The sequence below is a fragment of the Salvia miltiorrhiza genome, chromosome 3 (genome assembly GCF_028751815.1).
Source record: "Salvia miltiorrhiza cultivar Shanhuang (shh) chromosome 3, IMPLAD_Smil_shh, whole genome shotgun sequence".
NCBI lineage: Eukaryota > Viridiplantae > Streptophyta > Magnoliopsida > Lamiales > Lamiaceae > Salvia > Salvia miltiorrhiza.
The window spans coordinates 59,285,388-59,307,513 of NC_080389.1; the positions used below are offsets into that span (position 1 = coordinate 59,285,388).

Sequence of the window (22,126 nt, forward strand, 5' to 3'; positions counted from 1 at the left end):
GGCTATTTAGCATTTAATTTATTTACCCAAAAAGAAACATTCATTGCACATTATAATATTTCTAATAATTTCAATTTGCTACCATCCATACTAGAAAAAGTGGTACGCATGCATATGAAGTGAACATACAAAATTAAAAGTCCACCCCAAACCCTTCTAAAATATTGTGCATTAATCCTGATTAAATACAAATACCTTACATTAAATTCGACAGATTCCAGTTAAACACAAATATAATTTCATCTATACAAAAATTACAACCATAATCTGTCTCAACAAGATAATAATTGTCACCCTCCAATAAAATAAGGGAAAAACGTCATCAACTCATACCACCTCTACTATATATACTTAGCTACCCATATACAAAATCGTCACATATAGAGAAAACAAAGTGACAAACGCTCTCATCATTTCATACAAAAAAGAAAAAAAGAAATCCTAAAATTGCAAATATGGAGAGGAAAAATATATCTCCACTAAATTTTTGGGTGTATTTTCTAATATTTGTAGCAATCTTTGGTGATTTGAATGGTGTGCAAGGAGATTTCGATTTCCCAACAAATCCAATTCCATGTTCGAATGAATACTGCAACTTTGTGTGCAAGAAAACAGGTTGCGGCAACGGCTACTGTGTTTCTGGGGTGTGCGTTGATAACCCCAAATATAAGAAAGAATATAATCCCGTTTGTCATTGCAAAAGTTTTTAATTAATTAATACTCATTTTTCAGATCATTGAGTAATAAGGTTGTTGTTTGAATTGGAGAGATATATATATATATGAAGTAATTTTATTTCAATGTCTCAGTCTCAGATCATGTTGTGTTTATACGCTTCTTGTTTGGTGGATAATTTCTCAATACATTTGGTTTTGTTGTATGTTTTTCTTGGACATGGCCCCACCAGATACAATATTAAGATAGATCTAAAAAAAACGCCGAAAATCTAATTTGGGACTATATATATATACGATGATATGAAATAAATTTTTCGAAATCACAATCTTGATCAAAATGCCGTCGGAATATAATCAACTTCAAAATATTAATTTCCATTCATAAATAAAACACAAAATAATTTGTCCTTATCTTAAAAAATGGACACTTTTGCATGCATTCTTCTCACACACAATATTCATCTTATTATATATCCTAAAACAACACCTTGACGATCTTGTGAAATTCTTCTCAAAATCGAAAATGTTGTTAGAACCGGGTACACGATCGAGATATTACAAAATGAATATTTTGAGATAATACAACTCAAAATAATTGAAAATATTACAAAGAAAATAATTTGAGAAATTACAACTCAAATAATTGTATACAACTGAAATATACTGTATAAATAAATTATACGTATAAAATAAGTCGAGTCGAGATGAATCTCTTCCCGCAAGAAGATTATCGCCCCGGTAGTGCTCTTCGGTTTGGCGTATCTTCCCCAAAGGTAAAACGACTTCGTCTCGTCGGATGTAGCACCACAATCCGGCGAGCTCCGGCGAACTGAATAAGGATCGAAAACTGAGCTAGAGGTTGAGGTGGAATGCAGAATATGTTGTGAGTTGTGAGTTCTCAGAGTCGTTAGTTCTGAGTTGTGAGTTCTAAGTTGTGTGTTATGAGTTCACAACACACCCGTATTTATAGGTGTTAAACCTAGTGTGAACGGCCGGTGTGAACGGCCGGTGTGAACGGAACGTCAGTCAATTCCGGCGGGTGCGGTAGGTGGCCGCAATCGTTGAACGCGGTAGGTGGCCGCAATCGTTGAACTCGGTAGGTGGCCGCAATCGTTGAACGCGGTAGGTGGCCGCAATCGTTGAACACAGAAGTTGAAACTGATTTTCCCTCTTCAACATCCAAACTTTGACATACAATATCTCACTCACCGGAAATCGGTTTTGAGACTTCAAGTATATCACGTTGATCTACTCGAGATGTAGATTAACATCCAATCATTATTTTAATTAAATAATAAATATTTAATTAAATAAAAATTTTCAGATATGGCATAAAACCATATTTCCAACAATCCCCCACATGAGTGAGAAATCAGTATGCGAAAGTATGCAAACACTTAGCTCAGTCCTCTTAAGATACAACATTGCATTTGGAAAGGTAGCTTGTGGCTTTGAACCTGCCATAGTCAATATTATCGAGTATACCGGCGGCCTAGTGGATTGTGTTCCTTGAACTAGTCCTCCTCGGTGTATACTGAGTCAACAATATTGACACAATATTGCTTCAATCCTTATTCGTTCTCACGTTTGTGTCCATTACAGGCCTTGGAACACCTCTTTGGATTCATAAGTGTTTCAATCGAAGCGGCCCCACTTCACACTTACATAGGTGACTCTTAACTCAAGTATCCTGCTATACTTGTCCTCTTCGAGGAGTTCTAGAGTCATTAAAAGTCAAAGACTTATCCTCACCACGTGCAGGTTTCCGAACACTCACTGTTCTACAAGGAATAGGCAATTTGAGTGTTCAACACACGGATTTTCATAACTTAGTTTTCCCATTGAACCAAGTTCTTGGGATCCTCCAGTCATCATGGTTGGGTTGCCACTATGATTATCCTTAATTTGTGGACTTCAAACCCATTCCCCCTAACAGTTTATACATCTGATCTCGATGGATACTTTTTGTCAAAGGATCCGCTATGTTATCAATTGATCTTATATAATCAATTGAGATAACTCCACTAGTGATCAAATGTCTCACGGTATTATGACGTCGACGAATATGTCTCGACTTACCGTTATACAAATGGTTTTGTGCTCGTCCGATAGCAGCTTGACTATCACAATGAATTATCACGGACGACACAGGTTTCGACCAACATGGAATATCCTCGAGGAAATTTCTAAGCCACTCGGCTTCTTCACCAGCTTTATCCAAAGCTATGAATTCTGATTCCATGGTCGATCTAGCAATACATGTTTGCTTCTTGGATTTCCAAGACACAGCACCACCCCCCACAGTGAATACATAACCGCTCGTTGAAAACGAGTCTTTGGCATCAGATATCCAATTTGCATCACAGTACCCTTCAAGTACAGAGGGTTCCCTAGTATAATGAATCGCATAGTTTTGAGTATATTTCAAATATCTCAAAACCCTTTCAAGAGCTTTCCAATGTTCATTACTAGGGTTAGCTGTAAAGCTGCCCAACTTGTTGACCGAGCATGCTATATCGGGACGAGTGCAATTTGTTAGATACAACAAGCTCCCAATAATCTTCGCATATTCTATCGCGTCAACAGGTTCTCCCTTGTGTACACTCAAATGCACACTAGGTTCCCATGGTGTCTTAGCTATTGGCTTGTCAAAAACGTTGAATTTCTTTAACACTTTCTCAACGTAGTGAGATTGTGTTATAGTAATACCATCAGGTCTTCTTAGAATTTTAATTCCAAGGATAACATCAGCTAAGCCCATATCTTTCATGCTAAAGTTTTTACTTAGCACGCCTTTGGTTTCTTGAATCACTCGGGAATTACTTCCCATGATGAGCATGTCATCTACATAAAGACAAACAATAACATATCCGTTATTAGAATTCTTAATGTAGACACATTTATCGCACTCATTGATTCTGAATCCATTTGACAACATTACACTGTCAAATTTTAAATGCCATTGAAGCGGTGCTTGCTTCAACCCATATAAAGACCTTTGAAGTTTGCATACTTTGTGCTCTTGCCCAGGTACTACAAACCCTTCAGGTTGCTTCATATATATTTCATCTTCCAACTCGCCATACAAGAACGCAGTTTTCACATCCATTTGGTGAATCTCGAGATTGTGCAAGGCAGCAATAGCGAGAAGCATCCGAATAGATGTTAGTCTGGTCACAGGTGAATAGGTATCGATGAAATCGTACCCTTCTTTCTGCCTGAAACCTTGAACGACAAGTCGGGCTTTGTACTTATCTATAGTACCATCAGATTTGTACTTCTTCTTTAGGATCCATTTGCATCCTAAAGCTTTACTTCCGGGTGGTAGATCCACTAACACCCAAGTATGATTCTGCATAATGGAATCAATCTCAATATCGATGGCTTCTTTCCAGAGAGTTGCATCTGAGCCAGACATAGCTTCTTTAATCGTCACTGGTTCGCCATCTAGCATTAAGACAACATAATCCGGTCCATAGACATTAGCTTTTCTAACTCGTTCCCCACGTCTTGGTTCTACATCCATAGGTTTAGACCTTGGTCTTTTCCTATTAGGTGGTACAGGATTAGAACTTGTGGCATCATCTACTTGAGTAGAATTACTTGCTACTTCCATAGGTTTAGAACCTGTAGCATCACCATCAACTCCATCATTAGAGTTCGATGTACCTTTATCCTTGTGAGGATAGATATTTTCAAAGAATATAGCATTCCTTGATTCTATCGTAGTCCCAACATGTATATCAGGTATCTCCGATCTGTGCACTATAAAACGATAGGCACTGCTATTAAGTGCATGACCAATGAAGATACAATCCACCGTTTTAGGTCCTATTATAACTTGCTTTGGTAAAGGCACTTCTACCTTGGCTAAACACCCCCACACTTTGAGGTATTTATACGAAGGTTTCCTTCCTTTCCATAGCTCATAGGGAGTTACATCTTTCCCTTTGAGTGGAATCTTGTTCAAGATATAGTTGGCCGTTAAGACAGCTTCCCCCCACATGTTCTGGGGTAATCCTGAACTAATCAACAAGGCATTCATCATCTCCTTAAGAGTTCGATTCTTGCGTTCAGCAACGCCGTTAGATTGTGGTGAATAAGGAGCCGTCGTTTGATGGATTATACCACTTTCGTTGCATAATTCAGCAAACGGAGCTACATACTCTCCACCTCTATCACTTCGAACCATCTTAATTCGACATCCAAGTTGATTCTCGGCTTCATTTTTGAAGTTTATAAAAGCTTCAATAGCCTCATCTTTACTTTTCAATAAGTAAAGGTAACAATACTTTGTGCAATCGTCTATAAAGGTGATAAAGTACTTCTTGCCACCTCTAGTTTGCACGAACTTTAAATCACAAACATCAGTGTGAATAAGTTCCAAAGGTTGAGTGCTCCTTTTTACCGATTTAAACGGTAACTTAGCCATTTTGGCTTCAACACAAACTTCACATTTTTCTTGTGAGTTGTATTCATCAACTTTTAGTAAATTCATTTTTACTAATCTCTTTATAGCATTTAGATTAACATGTCCAAGTCTACAATGCCATAAATCAGAACACTCAATCAAGTAAGCAGAAGAGGTTGATGCATCTTTATTGATCTTAGCCTTGGCAGGCTTACAAGCTCTTACACCAAGTTTGAAAAGTCCTTCGGAGGCATAGCCTTTCCCTAGGAACTTTCCCCACTTGCGTATTACAACATAGTCAGATTTGAAAAACAATTCAAAATCCTTATTCGTAAGCCTAAAGCCCGAAATTAAATTCTTTCGGACAGTTGGAACGTGTAATACGTCTTTCAATGTGATCTCCACGCCCGACGTGAGTTGAAGAATCACATCTCCCATGCCAAGGACTTGGGATGTCCGTTCGCTAGCCTCCATTATCGTTTTGTTTTCCACTTCTTTGTAGTTGTGGAACAACTCACGATTTATGCATATATGGACGGTAGCGCCGGTATCCACGAACCAAGCGTTCGGGTTGTCCACATGATTCACCTCGGAGATCATGGCAGCAAAGTCATCGTGGTTCCAATCGTCGAAGTCCTTCTCGACGTTGTTCACGTTGCCATTTGCTTTCTTCCGCTTTGGCTTGCGGCAATCCTTAGCCATGTGACCTTTTTTGTCACAATTATAACATACACCATCAAACTTTGATGGTTGACTACCGCTTTGCTTCCCTTTACCCTTATTATTAGGGTTAGGGCGACCACGTTTGTTGTAGGGACCGCCTTTCTCGGCGAGATTGGCCTTTGCCTCCATCGGAGCTTTTCCCTTTGATCACGACTTCTCACGTGATCCTCCATTTGAAGCTTGGATAACAATATCGGCACGGACATCTCCGAGCGCTCATGCTTCAAAAGGTTTTGAAATTTCCTCCAACTAGGAGGTAATTTCTCTATGATGATTGCAACGAGCAATGCATCCGCCAAGGGCATCCCTTCGGCTTGAACCTCATGTGAAAGATTTTGGAACTCTTCCACTTGGTCCATCAATGGTCGGGAGTCAACCATTTTATATTCCAACCATTTGGCAACGACATACTTGGTAGTATTCGCCTTGTCCACTTGATACTTTAGATCAAGGGCCTCCCACAATTGTTTCGCGGTTTCATGAACCTTGAAAACACGGTAGAGCCGTTCGTCCAGAGACATGAGAACGGTGTTACGACACAAGTAGTCGCCGCGACACCAGTTCAAATATCCGGCACGAATTTCTTGGCTTGTCTCCCCTTCCTTTTCACTCGGGGTTGGAGGTTTATCCTCCATTAAGAATCCGGCAAACCCCACGGTTGTGAGGTAGAATAACATCTTCTCTTGCCAATATTTGAAGTTCTTGCCTGAGAACGTTGATGGTTTCTCGGCAAGACCAATAGTTCTAGATGTTGACGATGAAGCCCCCGTTGATGCAAACGAGGAAAATATTGACGACGTGGTTGAACCGATGGTTGCAGAGGTGGTGGAGCCATCCATATTGACGTCGGTGTGAGCCATTTCTCGAACGTGTATCAACGGCAGAGAAATAATCTTCTTGCGATTGTTAGAACCGGGTACACGATCGAGATATTACAAAATGAATATTTTGAGATAATACAACTCAAAATAATTGAAAATATTACAAAGAAAATAATTTGAGAAATTACAACTCAAATAATTGTATACAACTGAAATATACTGTATAAATAAATTATACGTATAAAATAAGTCGAGTCGAGATGAATCTCTTCCCGCAAGAAGATTATCGCCCCGGTAGTGCTCTTCGGTTTGGCGTATCTTCCCCAAAGGTAAAACGACTTCGTCTCGTCGGATGTAGCACCACAATCCGGCGAGCTCCGGCGAACTGAATAAGGATCGAAAACTGAGCTAGAGGTTGAGGTGGAATGCAGAATATGTTGTGAGTTGTGAGTTCTCAGAGTCGTTAGTTCTGAGTTGTGAGTTCTAAGTTGTGTGTTATGAGTTCACAACACACCCGTATTTATAGGTGTTAAACCTAGTGTGAACGGCCGGTGTGAACGGCCGGTGTGAACGGAACGTCAGTCAATTCCGGCGGGTGCGGTAGGTGGCCGCAATCGTTGAACGCGGTAGGTGGCCGCAATCGTTGAACACAGAAGTTGAAACTGATTTTCCCTCTTCAACATCCAAACTTTGACATACAATATCTCACTCACCGGAAATCGGTTTTGAGACTTCAAGTATATCACGTTGATCTACTCGAGATGTAGATTAACATCCAATCATTATTTTAATTAAATAATAAATATTTAATTAAATAAAAATTTTCAGATATGGCATAAAACCATATTTCCAACAAATGTCACACCCAATAAGTCAACACACATGCATTCGTTGAGATTGTTAGAGATTTGTTGTTGGAGAATTGTCCACTTCCAAAGCTGTACAAAATATTTTGTGAGTTGAAAGATTATTTTAGAGGAGATGCCCAAGATGAAGACATGAACCTCAAAGGCCAATGTTCGTATCGTAAATTTAGATTGATTGTGGTATCTATCTATAAATATATTATTTTCTATTAATCTAGATTTATTTATTTCAATAGATTTTATTTTGTACTATTTTCAGTTTTCTTGTTGTGTTATATAGGCCAAAATAGTTTTATTTGATTTATTATTTTAGTTTTAATTGAATTCTTTTTATTTTAGTTAAATTTCTTTTTTTGCTTTATTATAGGCATAAAAGATAACCAATATAAAGAGATTTTAATAACCATTTTGGCCTGTAACATAACATGAAATTAAACTGAAAAATAACTAGTATGAAATGAAAATTAATTGAACTAAATAAACCTAAATGAATAGCAAATCATAAATCTAGATACTAGAAAGTAGGTTCCTTCTACATCTTGGGCATCTCCTCATCTTGTCCCTTTCCTCGAAACCCTAAAAAATTTCAGCTCAGGTTATATTTCGTATAGTTTTGGGAGTGGATAATTCTCCAACAATATATCTTTAAAAACTCAACATCCATAAATTTAAGCATTCGTTACAGCATCTCATTCTTTATTAGCTCCTTGTCTTATCTTGAAAGCTTAGATACAACATCGATAGAGCAGATGACCACTCCGAGGAGAGCCCACTTCTCATAGGGTGTTGTTTAGAGTTTAGAAGTTCACAATTTTTTTAGAATCACAAGATGAATGTGTGTGAGAAGAATGTATATGGAATATATATTGTCATTTACATGGTTAGGTTATATTTAGAATTTGATTTTTCGTAAGAAATGAAAATAATGAACACAATCAATAAATTCTATGAACATACCAATTACCAAATACAACCGATGAACAAAAAAATTATTGACTTATTCATCAAAATGAAATGACTTGCTTGCAACTGTTCGGACGAATTTTCAATTCTCAACACATTTAGCATTCTCAATGAAACATTTTCCTATATATTAGGGTTTTTATTTATGAATAAAAATATTTTGAAGTTGCTTGATAATTAGACGTTATTCCCATCTTTATTTGATATTTTCACATGGATATTTTTCATATTTTGTAATGATCGTGGTTTCGAGAAATTTTATGTCATGGAATATTCAGTCCCTCGGTTTTTTTAAGTGTCCTATTGAGAAAGAAAAAAAAAATCCATTTTAAGTGTCTTATTTTAGAATTTGAGAATAAAAGGGATCACAAAGTTCCTATTTTATCCTTTTTCTTTAATACTATCATAAGTTAGCAATTAAACTTTGAAAATAATAAATATAGGCACAAAGGTAATTTTTCTCAATAAGAAACTTTTTTTTTTTTAGAAAATCTCAATAGGAAACTAAAAAAACATAGGGAGTACTCCCTCCGTCCCACGAGTCTTGACACGTTTTCCTTTTTGGGCCGTCCCACGAATCTTGACACGTTTCCTTTTTTGGCAATAATTATTACCTTCTCTCTCCTACTTTATCACCTTTATTATATTCTCTCTCCTGCTTTATCACTTTTATTACCTTCTCTCTCCTACTTTATCAATTTTATACTTTATTAATTACACACTTAAAACACTAATCTACAACTCCTTAATTCCCGTGCCGAACCCAAACGTGTCAAGACTCGCGCGACGGAGGGAGTATCATTCATTATAAATGGCAAAATTTCTTGTTTTATTGTGTATTTTTTCTACAGCTGTCAAATACTTATGATCTAAATTTGGGGTGGGATTTGACAATATAGTTGTAGCCTTGTAGGCTCCAAAAATCCAATCATATTTACATGTCTTGATTGGACAAATCTGAATCTTTATTGCGTAGGGCCGCAGATTGGCCTATACGTTGGGGAAGCTGGCCCAAATGACTCGTGGGTACTTCCATTCTACTTTTATTATCTATAAACTCAAGTTGAAAGTGCTAGGGCAAAAAGAGCACTTAAGTTTTATTCAAGGTTGTGGAGGATTTATTCACCACCTCAAGCATTTACCTTTGGAAGATTTATTCAAGGATTTTTTTACTGTGGTGAAAGCAGCTGTGTTCTCTCAAGCATGGAGACAGTGAGGATAATTCCGGGTTTACTCTCATGAATGGAGGTATGCTGCTTAAGGAATATCACAAGGCTAGGGAGCGTGTGAAGATTGATGGGAAGGTGCTGCCGAAGGAGGGAGTTTCACACTGGTTTCCGCCGCCGCCGGATATTCTTCGACTCGATGTGGATGTGGCATATCAGGAGGATGCTCAGAGGGTCGGGGCCGGCAAAATTGTAGCTGCAGGCTGTCAGGAAATTGGCCATACCGCGACGGTTCTCATTGGCGAGCTTCATGCGATGTTGGTGGCGAATGGATTTTGTTTGACGCATGATTTCGGCCCGGTGGTGCTCTATTCGGACTCTTTGTTGGCTATTCATCTTTTTCATGAATCTCACCATGGTACTGACTTTCTCTGTGACGACCTTTGGAAGGTGTTCAACCACGCTCGCGATAAGGTGGTTCACAAGTTTTTTCACGCTCGTCGTGATGCTAATAGAGCGGCGCATACACTTGCTCATTTTGCTTTTTCTTATTCGAATGTAATGATCTGGAAGTCGGATTTTCCTCTTTATATTGCAATTTTCGATTTATCTTAATATAAGCTCTTGTCCCTCTCAAAAAAAAGTTTTAGATATAGTCAAAACACTTACTCATATTCATACAAATATCATACTCTATCCATCCGTTCACAAAAAATAATCAATTTTTACTATTTTGAAATGTTCACAAAATAGTCCAATTTCAATTTTAGACAATATTTCACAATTCATTATCTTCAATTAATTATCATTAACACTACTTTTTAAATGAGATCATTTTTCCACTCACAATACACTTAACCATTTTTATTTGATGTCATTTGGCGAGAAAATCTGCAATGATTAAAGCTTGATCATGAATTACTGCAAATCTACTATCCTAGGGAAGAGAGGAGCAAAATAGACATACGAAGAGCACATTCACATAGTAAATGCAAATTCAAACAGAGAAAAATGATTAGAATTGAATTGGAGGTTTGAAGTAGTTACCTTTGACTACAAAACAGGATTGAGCCTTGAGAAGGTCTCACATTCTACAAAATCACAACAAATTAGAGAGATTACTTCTTCTTTTTCCCAGGAATGGCCACCCTTTTGCCCTTCAAGGTTCTGCAGTTGTTCTTAGTCCTCTGCCCTCTACATGGCAATCCCTGAATGTGTCTCACGCCGCGGTAGCATTGTATCTCCTTTAGCCTTCTAATCGCAAGTGCATTGAACCTCCTCTACAGTTGTTAACAACAAACCCCATTGTTACATATCCAAACCCCCATCTTACATACAAATCATTAAAGAAATGGAAACAATACATAATAGGATTGAGTATTCGAAGGATTACACAATCCAACAAGCTCAAAATTGTTCAATTCATCAAAGCATGTGGCAGATTAGCCCAGACAGATTTTTACAACACTGATGTCAAGGATTAGGGGATTTTTAACTGCTACAAGTCAGCACTTGCAACTAAATGCAACGACATTGGCAGGTTAGAATTCATGCAACAATCTAAGGTACATTCTTTTCTTTATTTTTCATGAATTTGGCAAGTCAAGATAGTTTACAAACGTGTTCATCTAGAGCTCATGACCTTAAAACTCCAATGCAAACAAGAGTGAAGACACACCATGCAAACTTGGGCTGTAAGTATACCAAACAATGAAAGAGATATATGAAAAATTGAAACTATACTCATATGTGACTCGGACTCATGAACGCCCTCTACCCTATTCCAAATGCTTCAAGATGACAATGCTTGAAACTATAGTAGATACTTGTATGGACTCGACTCGTGAACACCCTCTTGCCTTGAGTTTTAGCATTTAGAGACAAGTTCTACCCGACCATAAATGCTTCAAGATGACAATGTCCACTTAAAACTAAGGTCAAACTACACCAAATGTTGTTGCTTAGCATGCATTCATCATTTCTAATTCAATCCTTGTGCTAAAATCTCCCCAGGAATCAAGCCTAACTACATTGTCTCGTTCATTCACAAGCAATATTAGTCCATCAACACATAATTTCTAACTCAATCCTTATACTAAAATCTCCCCGAAACCAATCCTAACTACATTATCTCCACAAGCAATATTAGTCCATCAATACCATTTCTAGCTCAATCCTTGTGCTAAAACCTCCCCAAAATCAATCCTAACTACATTATTTCTTCATTCACAAGAAGTTCAAGTCTATCAACACTTCAACTAACTTAAGTCCAATGACACTCAACAGAGCAACCTAAAAAATTCACCTAAAATCAGAAACACGAGCAATCAAACACTTACAAGATCTCCTTCAATCATATACTTGGAGACCTCCTCACGCAGAGTGGTGAGCTCCTCTTCAGAGAAATCCTTGGTCAATTTGTTGTCGTAATTGAGGTCGTTGAGAATCTGCCTGGCGCTAGTGCGCCCGATTCCATGAATGTACTGCAAGGAGTACTCCACTCTCTTGTTGTTCGGAATCTCGACTCCGCCAACACGAGCGCATTTGATGCTCAATCCACCGACCTAACCACACAAAACAAGCAAATCACACACAGTCAAACCATCTGTATACTCGGAAAAGCGGAAAAAAAAAAAATTGACACTTTTACCTTGGGGAAAGCAGTGGATAGCGGAAACGAGAGAGAGAGTTTGGAGGAGTTAGAGATAGGATTGGAGATGAGAGAGAGAGAAGGCACTACTGGTGTAGCTAACGCTTGCGCCATTTTCGGTGAAAATTGGGGATGAGGAAGAGACTGTGCTGCTATTTTTCTTATCCGTTGCTGAAACTCGGGCGGGTTTCGAATCCGACCCTATTGGGACCGAGTCGGACTTATTCGGGTCGGGCATGGGAGTGGATTAAACCGACTCCACCCTATTCATCTGGGCTTTGGCTTTAATTATTTTTAGTGATTTGCAAAATACCCAATTTTCAAAAGTACTGATTTACTAATAATTACCCATTTATCATATTCGTTAGTATTTCCTATGCCCATTATTTTGTTTTAACATTTATTTGTTTCGAAAAATTGAAATGGTAATGAGTTGTGGCAGTTGAAAGACAACAATTGTAGGTTGGATTAGTACTTTTTTTTAAAAAATTATCTTTTCGCTATTGGTTTTCAATATTTTGAGCCCAATTCATTATTCATGTTTGCCCTATATGTTTCCCCTTAATTTAATTTATACAGATATTATGTTATGCCCTGTGCTCAGTTTAATTAATCTTTGGATTTGTTAAGTATTATTATTCTTCTAATCGTTACTGTAATTATTATTATTACAAAACGGTAACTAATAGTATTAAGTTTTTGAGTGAATAAAGAATAAGCTTGTGAGACTAACCAGGCGCATAAAAAATCTTTAGAACGCATTTACTTCGCATATAATTGATAAGATGGATAGAATTCAAAAATCGATCGCATAAAAAAACTTTAGAAAGCAATTACTTTGCATGATTGAGTATTTTTATTCTAAAGCAAATAATTTTTTATAATCTCACTCTTTCAATGGATAGGAATCAAGTGAACGGCCCTTAAATGAGTATTAAATTGAGCTTGTGGCAACTAAGGAATAAGCTCTGGCGTATTAAATTGAGTATTAAAAAGCCTAGGCGAAAAATTCAACGTAAAAAATTATCTTGAGAAAAGAAAAAATGGATGAAAATGTTATCCCTGTGATGACCATTTTAGCCATGTTGTTTGCATCAATGCAGGGGGCTAAAACTCGACCTCGATTCCATAGTAAACGAAACAAGCTACATACATGGTATGCTTCAAAACACTGAAACACATTAACCCTCACATATATAGAACATTTTCTCAGAATAATAAATTAGATGGAAATAATTTATAAAGCAATTGGCTTTCATCCTGTCCTGTCCTTGCAGTATATGTAACTCAGTATAACAAAAATTTCCCTTTAAACTAACCTGATTAGAGGAGTTTGTATACACCATTACTTTTCCCTGCACTTTGTGTTCAAGCCGAGACAGATTCACACACTCAAAGCTCATCCTTCACGTCGCTGCTGCTGCTGTCTTTGTGGCTAGCAGCAGCATCAGGAGAAGTGTGCCGCTCTGACGAGGCTGGCTTCTGAAGCTTGAATGGGATGGACGCATGTTTTTTCAAGAACTTGTAGAAGGCCACCACAGTGCGATCATCTTCAAAAGTAATCTGCACGAGCATAGTTTGAACCGGTTGAATTTTCATAGTTATCGGCTGGATGTAGCAGTTAGAACAAGATAAAGCGTTCAGCAATAGAATGGGTTAATAGAAGCAAAGCTATCTAACCGGATCGAAGCTCTTGTTTCCGGCCGGGAAGAAGAGAATTGTGGGGAATCCATCAGGCTGCATGACAACATGAAAAGGTTTCCATCAATATATTCTCAACCAGCATTCACAATAGAACTCATGCACAAATTTACGATGTGTTTCAAAAACTGTGTGAAAAATGAGCAAACAACCTTGAATCTGAGTGTTCTTTTCCTAGTTGTAGCAAATTTAAGAATAAAAATCAAAATGGGATTACTAGGAATACGAGGTCCATTGTTCTCTAGAGGGGTGGTTAATTGCTGCATACCATAACACGATTTTTACCCGAATTTTCAACATTGACATAATTTTAAGCAGTTGCAATTACAACGCTGCCTTTCAAAATGTTCACTTGGAACATCCTCAATTTTTTCACTCAACACAATTGGCTGTGTTATAATTGCGATTTTTTAAAGTGGTGTTGTAATTGCAACGTTTTAAAAGTCATGCGAAAATTACATATTCAGGTAAATGGCACAGCAATTAACCCTTGAAACTCCATGAAACAACCATATCGGAAATACCTTGGCTCGTGGGTGCTCATTTGTCGTCCCATCCATCTTAGCTATGACGAGTGAGTCGATGCCTTTCAAATGCTTGCCAAGCTTGTTATATATAGGTTCCAAGGATTGACAGTGTCCACACCAGGGAGCATACATCTGTTTGTAAACAAACGATAATCATAAATCAAGATTACAAACTCTACACTGGCATATTCTTTTAAGGTTGTTCGACTTTGGTTGTGGCAATGAAAATCTATACCTCAAGAAGAACATCTTTCGACTCATCCAAGACAATCTCATCAAAGTTGTCGCCAACGACAATCTTGACATCCCCATCATTCTGCATTAGGACAAAAGGCGAAGAATTTGGAATGAAGGCATTACACTAACATTAATATTACCACATCTTCATAGATAATCTTTAAGGAAAAAGAAAGCACTACATTTTCTGGAATAGGGTCCGACTTGTAGAAGGGCTTGAGATTGTCTCCCAGGAACTTCTCTCCAAAAGACTGCATATCGAAACAAAATCATTTTGAATGCATCTTAAGTTGTTTTCGAAAATCTAAAAGAGAGTGAATTATTAACCTTGATATTGTCAACAGTTATTTCACCATCTAACATAAATTTCCGGGCATCATCATTTCCAGTATATGCAAGAACCTGCATCCAACATCCCAGTTATCATCTGATACTTGAATCTCCAAAACATAGGTGCTATTAAGTATAGAGAATTTCGTATTCTAATGCTTACAATTGGAGTTTCTCCATCCACTCCAAAGTACTCTGAAACTGGTTTTCCAACATCTTCATTGTCCAATTGGACATAAACACATAAGAGCTGCAAATGGTTAAACATAAGATCTCTCGGTGGGAAAACTTTTGATAAACAGATTCAAAAGATATGAGAGAGAACAGAACATGTAATGCACTAGACTACGTGATCTAGTGTGTAAATGTTACTATTACTTAAAAGAAAACTGATAGCCATTCCTCACCTTTCCCTTGAAAACTTTTGCTGCATCTGTGAATACCGGATAAAATTTCTCCGAGTCATTAGAAGTTGTAAAAAGTATCAACTGCAATGTAGAAATAACCAATAAATCAAAGGAATGACAAAAGGATATCTCCACTGTATAACCATAAAGAAAACAAGCAGAACACCTGTTTCTTTATTGGATTCTCAAACACCAGAGGTGCGCTTTCTCTAGTCATAGTGGTGACGAGAGGAAGCTTGTTCTCGTATACAAATTTAGCTATTGCAGATTTAGTGAACTGACCACCTGATGATAGAAAATTGTCAATAGATATTATTACTTCACACGGAAAAAGGAAATTAAATTCTGTAAGATGTGGGACAACTTTAACTGACCAAATTGGTTAAATTTTTCCTCATCTTTCTTGATCATGACAACAGACGGACGTTTGGTCTGTGGATCAATCTGGAAGAGTTTCGCTACTTCTGGACTGGTTGTCTGGTAAAAGTTAACATCATCTTCGAGCTTTGAAGCACCAGAGAACTCCTCACTGTCCGAGCCCTAAATAAGTATTTCAAATACAAAGCTAGAACACAGTTACTTCATAGTTCAAGTTCTAATAAACTCCTTAAGAAGGCATAATCCAGGAACGAGCTACGCTAACAGAAATTCAATGCACAATGTGGTAGTAGAAGAAAACTCCCATTTAAGATCGACAAAATCATACCACCAGACTCTCGAGATAGGCCAAAACTATCTTGTCCTCGTCTGCCAAGAAGCGTTCTGCCTCCTCTGTGGTTGTAATATTGTGCAATCCAGGACCGGTCTTTTTCTTCAACCACGACACAATGGCATCCCTACAATATAAATATTCATTACATCATCATTGGATCCAATGCTCTCAATCTCTGTAATTACCACATTCTGAAATTTTCTTCCTAACAATCTGAAAATTGGTTGAAACATATGTTTTCATTAGATGAATATTGACGTTTACCCTGCTTCTAATCTGGCAAGCCATGTGAGATATACTCTTCAGCTATACCTATATGTATGAACTAATAATTTGGCAAACGAAAAACAAGAAACTATAACATAGTGCATAAATATGCAACAAAATTAAGATTTTCATACTTTGTTAGCTAATTATAATAGTTATAATAGTTCTTTAAAACACGTTCCAAGATCCAAAAGCATAACCTAGTATGAGAAGATTTAAATCTTTCTAGACAAGATTTCATGATATTCTTGATTTTATTTCAAATAAATCACATCAACATTAATATAGAATGCTTCTACTCGTCACCTAAAAATAACATTTTGACTCGGTCCATTTTCAAAAGCAGCATGGATTCGAAGAGGAAAAACATTTCAATTTCCTATTATCAAAATTTATAATTAAATTAAAATTAGAGACAATAAAATCTTACTTAGAGCGTTGACCAGGGTAGGGTTTGTGGACGCCATCGACGAAGAAGAAAATGGTCGGGAATCCCTGCACGTCGAACTTCTGGCTGAGCTCCGTCTCCTCTGTAGCGTCGACCTTCGCCAGAGCCACCGCCTCGTCCTTCAGCTCCGTCGCGGCGGCCGCGTACTCCGGCGCCAGAGCCTGGCAATGGCCGCACCACGGCGCGTAGAACTCCACCATCACGAACGTGTTCTTCTCAATGAACTCGCTGAAGTTCGATTGCTTTAGCACGACCACGTGCGTCTCGTCCACCTCCGCGGCAGCGTATCCTCCGTCGTCGTCGCCGTACGCCGCCGATTCTTCGTCTTCTTCCAGATCGTCGTAGTTCTCGTAGTCGTGGGGGTGGCCATAGTGGTCAGAATCACCCAATGGTACCGCATCGCTCTGCTCCTGCTGCTCGAGAAAACTGAGATCTTCGTCTTCTTCCGATGTGGACGAAGATGGATGCATATACGAGCAAAATAAGCAGATACAAATGGAGATAACTAGCAGAGATTTAATCGCCATTGCAATAAACTAATAAGCTGAATATCTCGAAAACTGAGAATTTAAACATGAAATTGAGTGTGGAGAAGTGTGACAGAGGAAGTGGAGAGAGCGAAAATGGCGGTGGCGGGTTCACGAATAGCACGCTGGAGGAACGCGCCACGTGGGAGTGTGTTATTGGTAGGACGACGTAGAACTGTCAATAATATGTTAACACGTGGAAGCAATGAATCAGATGTTTGACTTTCCATCCCCTTGTCCGCACAGGATTTGAGTCTCTGGTCCGGAGGAAGGTAGGGATCTGGTGTAGTGAGGTGCAAAAAACCGGGGAGTACACTAGAGGTTTGGACACTGTTTGGTGGAGGTGATAAAGCAAGATAAATAAATAATTTTACATTATTTAGGTGTTTGATAATTCAGATTAATAATGGCCTTAGACAAAGCCAAGGCCTATGTTAAACTCACTGTTCTCTTTCTTAAAAATTACGAGACGTATTTAATATATAATCAAATAAGTTATTTGTACGCATGCGAGACCTTAACACTACATAAATATGAAAAAAAATATTTTTCTTGAAAATTATAAAATGTATCTAAAGTATAATCAAATAAGTTACTCGTACGCAGACGAGACATTTACACCATATAGGGGCCGTTTGATTTGCAGTTTAGCATTGATTAGGATTAAAATTATCTTGAGAAATTAGTGTGGATTAGTGTGGATTTATATTATTTCATGGGTGTTTGATATCATGGCTACTTAATCCTATATTATGTTTGATATCCATAAGATTATGTTGGATTATGTTATCTAATACCAAAACTATCCTCACATAATTTTAAAAATATCATGTGTGTCCACCATTACTTGGGCATTTGCATCGATATGCGTGAGGAAGGGTAGCAGAATTTTTATCCAACTTCTCAGTATTAAATTTATCCGAGGGGGGTGGGCGGATTATTAGTATGGGTTAATCCCACAAAATAGCATGAAGAAGTAGGATTAAGTAGGAGTTGACCATATTAACTGCACATGATATCAAACATCACACTAATCTGTATTAATTTAATTTATCCTACCTATAAACCCATAACCTCTCACAAAAAAGAGTTTTTAGGTATCTCAACTTTGTCATTTGAGTTATGTCTCATTGGTGAATTCAACGTTCTTCTTGATTTAACAATACCTCATCACTCTTATGAGTTATGATAACGTCATTCAAGGCTTTCAAGCCAATAACAACACTTTTTGATAAGACTTATAAATATATACATATATTTCATAAATTATATTTAGAAGAATATATATATTGATTCATTATATATACATTAAAATTATTTTCAGTTTCATATTCATTGCTACATTAAAAAATATACTATTTGTGGTTTCGCTTCATTTTTCTATTAAAAGAAAAGAATTAGATCCCAAAAATACTATAACAACATAATAATTCACTAAATATATATTAAAAATCTATATGTTTTTATCCATTGCTAAATTAATTAAAAATATATCTTCGGTTTTATGTTAATCATGATCAAAAGAGTAAATTTTCAAGTTTTGTATATTAATTAGTGTATATTGTGAAATTTAATACTACAATTATTCAATTATAACAATTTATTAATATGAAGTTTATTAATTATGTGTAATGCACGCACTCTCTGCTAATACAATAATTTATTAATTAGGTCAGCGCTCCAGTATTTTAGTTGTGACTTTAAAGATGGTCTTAAGATGCTCACACATTAAATTAATTAAGCATACATTTTTTATACGAAGACTAAATCTTTGACGAGCCCCATTAATCCTCCATATTTGCACAAAAAATAAATAAAGAAAAAATATATGGGAATTTGAAGAAAAACTTATCAAAATCCCATGAATCAAAATAATAAGTGCAAATAGATTTAGCCGCATTTTGCGAGCCACTCAAAAAACACGCTCGAACTCGCACGATTATTTCAAACTTGACTCAATTTGACTCGACTCCTATCTTTTTTTTCACTTATTATATATTTAATACACACATTAATTGTAAAAAGATAATTTACAAAAATCGTACAATTCCTACTCATCTCCGAATCATTTACACAATTTAAACTCGAATCGAATCATTTGCACAATTTCTTTCACCCAATTTCCTCTCAATGTCTCACTACCCATTCAGTTGAAAGCAAAAGAAAGAAGAACTGCATGCGGTTTCAAAAAAAGAACTGCATGCAATGGCTGAATAAGTGATGAGCTATTTCTAACCTTTTTGCTTAATGCTTCGTTTCTACATTTGATTCATGGGTTTTTAACACGTTATTATTCAATATCTTGTATTTCCTCTTTTTAACACGTTGAATTTATTTGGACCGGAGCGTTGATTGAATTCAGAGCTGCGTTGTACTTGTTTTGTACTTACAGAGCAAGCGATGGTTGTTTACGGTCTTTTCTTATTTTTTATTTTTGCTTTTGTTAATTGTTTGATTTTGTTTTAAGTTTTTGTTATAGTATTACTTAGACGCACATTTATTATAGACCCAAACTAGCATTAATGAAAGCAAAAAAATTGTTTCGGATTTTATGTGTTAGTCAAAAGTGGCTGCCACCAACCTTCTTCACCAACCACCTCACATCAACCACCTTTCACCTACCACCTCCAAATCTTCCTATAAATAGAGAGCTCTTCTACAGCATCCAACACACAACACAAAAAACAACCATCAAAGCTTTCTGCTAGAGAGAGATAGAGAAAGAGAGAGAGAGAAAAATCTTGTGAGAGAAAACTTCAGTGTGGAAGTTATACACGAGTGATAAAAGTGAGTTGAGAGATAGCCTCTGCGTAGGCAGATACAAAATACAGTGTGGTATTTTTGTTGTACTCCTCCTTTTGAGATTCTCTAATATATTGGTGTGGGTCCGTGGACGTAGGCAGTTTGGCCGAACCACGTTAAAAATATCGGTGTCATTTTTTTTCTCGTTTCATATCGGTCGATATCCAAAATATTGCGTCACACCAGATCCCGGGCGGAATTAGTTGCGTCTAATTTCCTAACAACTGGTATCAGAGCCACGTTGGTGGCGAATTTTTTTTTCTTGCGCTGGTACTATTCATGTGAATAGTGAATTCGTGAATAGTAAATTTTGCGAACAGTGTTTCGTGCGCAACGGTAATTATTCTTTTAAAATTCTTAGTATGCTCTGTGGTTGCAGTGTAAACTGAACCTCCACATCAGAAACGAATTTTTTGAGAAAATTATCGTGTTTTTTTGATCGAGTGGGAGCAATGTCGACAGACGATAAAATTTCCAAAATGGAGAAATTCAATGGTGTGAATTTTGGATTTTGGAAAATGCAAATGGAGGATTACTTGTACCAGAAGGACCTGTATAAGCCCTTGAAGGAAAAGCCAGTGGATTTGAAGGACGACGAGTGGGAGGTGCTTGATCGAAAAGCACTCGGCGCAATCAGACTGACCTTATCAAAGTCAGTCGCCTTCAACATAAAGCATGAGAAGACAACAGCGTCTCTCATGAAAGCTTTATCCAGCATGTACGAGCAGCCGTCTGCAGCAAATAAAGTTCATTTGATCAAGAAATTGTTCAATATGAAAATGACGGAGAGCGGAAGATTTGGAGAACATTTGAACGAGTTCAACGAAGTGACGGACCAACTTACCACGGTGGACATCAAATTCGATGATGAGGTCCGGGCTTTGTTAATTCTTGGGCAGTTACCTGAGAGCTGGAATGGCACAGTTACGGCCATTAGCAGCTCTGCCGGTAAGTCCAAAATGAAGTTCGATGGTGTCGTGAGCATGATCTTAACCGAGGAGATCCGGAGGCAGTCAGATGTAGTCTCCACTTCAGGTGCCGCTTTAAATGCAGAAAGCAGAGGCAGAAACTCAAACAGAAGTCAAGGGCGTGGACGGAGCAAGTCAAGGAATGGCAGGCAGAGCTCCAGGATCCACAAGAATTCCAACAAATCAAAGTCTGTTGAATGTTGGAACTGTGGTCAGGTCGGACACTACAGAACGCAGTGTAAAGTACCTTCAAATGGAAACGAGACAAAGACCGAAGCCAATGTTGTGGCTGAAGAAGAAGGCGATGCCTTGATATGTTCCATGGAGAAAAGGGCCGAGTATTGGGTCATAGACTCTGGAGCATCTTTCCATGCCACCTCGAATCGAAATTCCTTCATAAATTACATGTCGGGAAATTTCGGAGAAGTATATCTTGGAGATGATCATCCATGCAGCGTGGTGGGCATAGGAGAAGTACAGATCAAACTCAATGGATCTGTATGGAAATTGAAGGACGTGAGACACATTCCAGAGTTGAGGAAGAACTTGATCTCCGTCAAGCAATTGTCAAGAGAAGGATGTGATACACACTTCTCTGGTGATTATTGGAAAATCACTAAGGGCGCAATGATTCTTGCACGTGGCAAGGATACTGGAAGCCTATACACAACGATGAATGCGTGTGTGACAATTGCAGTTGCTGATAGCAAGAAGAATGCAAATCTGTAGCACCAAAGACTTGGGCACATGAGCCAGAAAGGGCTCAAGTATATGCATTCGAAAGGGAAACTACCAGAGCTTCAGTCTGTTGATATAGACTTTTGCGAAAGTTGTATCTACGGGAAGCAGAAGAGGGTGAGTTTCAATACCAGTGGTAGAACTCCGAAGCAAGTAAAGCTTGAGTTAGTCCACACAGATGTTTG

General features: G+C 37.6%; 2 protein-coding genes across 2 annotated transcripts; both read right to left on the minus strand.

Moving 5' to 3' along the window:
• Positions 1-10,626: 10,626 nt before the first annotated feature.
• On the minus strand, positions 10,627-12,646 carry LOC131014947 (30S ribosomal protein S13, chloroplastic). Its single transcript, XM_057943133.1, has 3 exons — positions 12,278-12,646; positions 11,967-12,191; positions 10,627-10,907 (listed from the first exon to the last, which is right to left on the minus strand). The coding sequence occupies exons 1-3, from the start codon at positions 12,389-12,391 to the stop codon at positions 10,746-10,748; spliced, it is 501 nt and encodes a 166-aa protein (XP_057799116.1). The 5' UTR covers positions 12,392-12,646; the 3' UTR covers positions 10,627-10,745.
• Positions 12,647-13,449: 803 nt separating this feature from the next.
• On the minus strand, positions 13,450-17,786 carry LOC131014901 (protein disulfide isomerase-like 1-3). The gene is made up of 12 exons (XM_057943047.1): positions 16,889-17,786; positions 16,186-16,315; positions 15,854-16,019; positions 15,646-15,764; positions 15,480-15,560; positions 15,236-15,322; positions 15,070-15,144; positions 14,925-14,993; positions 14,741-14,821; positions 14,503-14,637; positions 13,958-14,014; positions 13,450-13,840 (listed from the first exon to the last, which is right to left on the minus strand). Exons 1-12 carry the CDS (start codon positions 17,431-17,433, stop codon positions 13,670-13,672), a joined length of 1,716 nt encoding a protein of 571 aa, XP_057799030.1. The 5' UTR covers positions 17,434-17,786; the 3' UTR covers positions 13,450-13,669.
• Between the last annotated feature and the right edge of the window lie 4,340 nt (positions 17,787-22,126).

Coding starts and splice junctions, on each gene's coding strand:
- LOC131014947 (XM_057943133.1), bottom strand. CDS start 12,391: ATGGCGCAAGCGTTAGCTACACCAGTAGTGCCTTCTCTCTCTCTCATC. Junction 12,192..12,277: donor TATCCACTGCTTTCCCCAAG/GTAAAAGTGTCA, acceptor TTGTGTGGTTAG/GTCGGTGGATTGAGCATCAA. Junction 10,908..11,966: donor ATATGATTGAAGGAGATCTT/GTAAGTGTTTGA, acceptor TAACAACTGTAG/AGGAGGTTCAATGCACTTGC.
- LOC131014901 (XM_057943047.1), bottom strand. CDS start 17,433: ATGGCGATTAAATCTCTGCTAGTTATCTCCATTTGTATCTGCTTATTT. Junction 16,316..16,888: donor TACCCTGGTCAACGCTCTAA/GTAAGATTTTAT, acceptor TTTATATTGTAG/GGATGCCATTGTGTCGTGGT. Junction 13,841..13,957: donor GAAACAAGAGCTTCGATCCG/GTTAGATAGCTT, acceptor ATGCTCGTGCAG/ATTACTTTTGAAGATGATCG.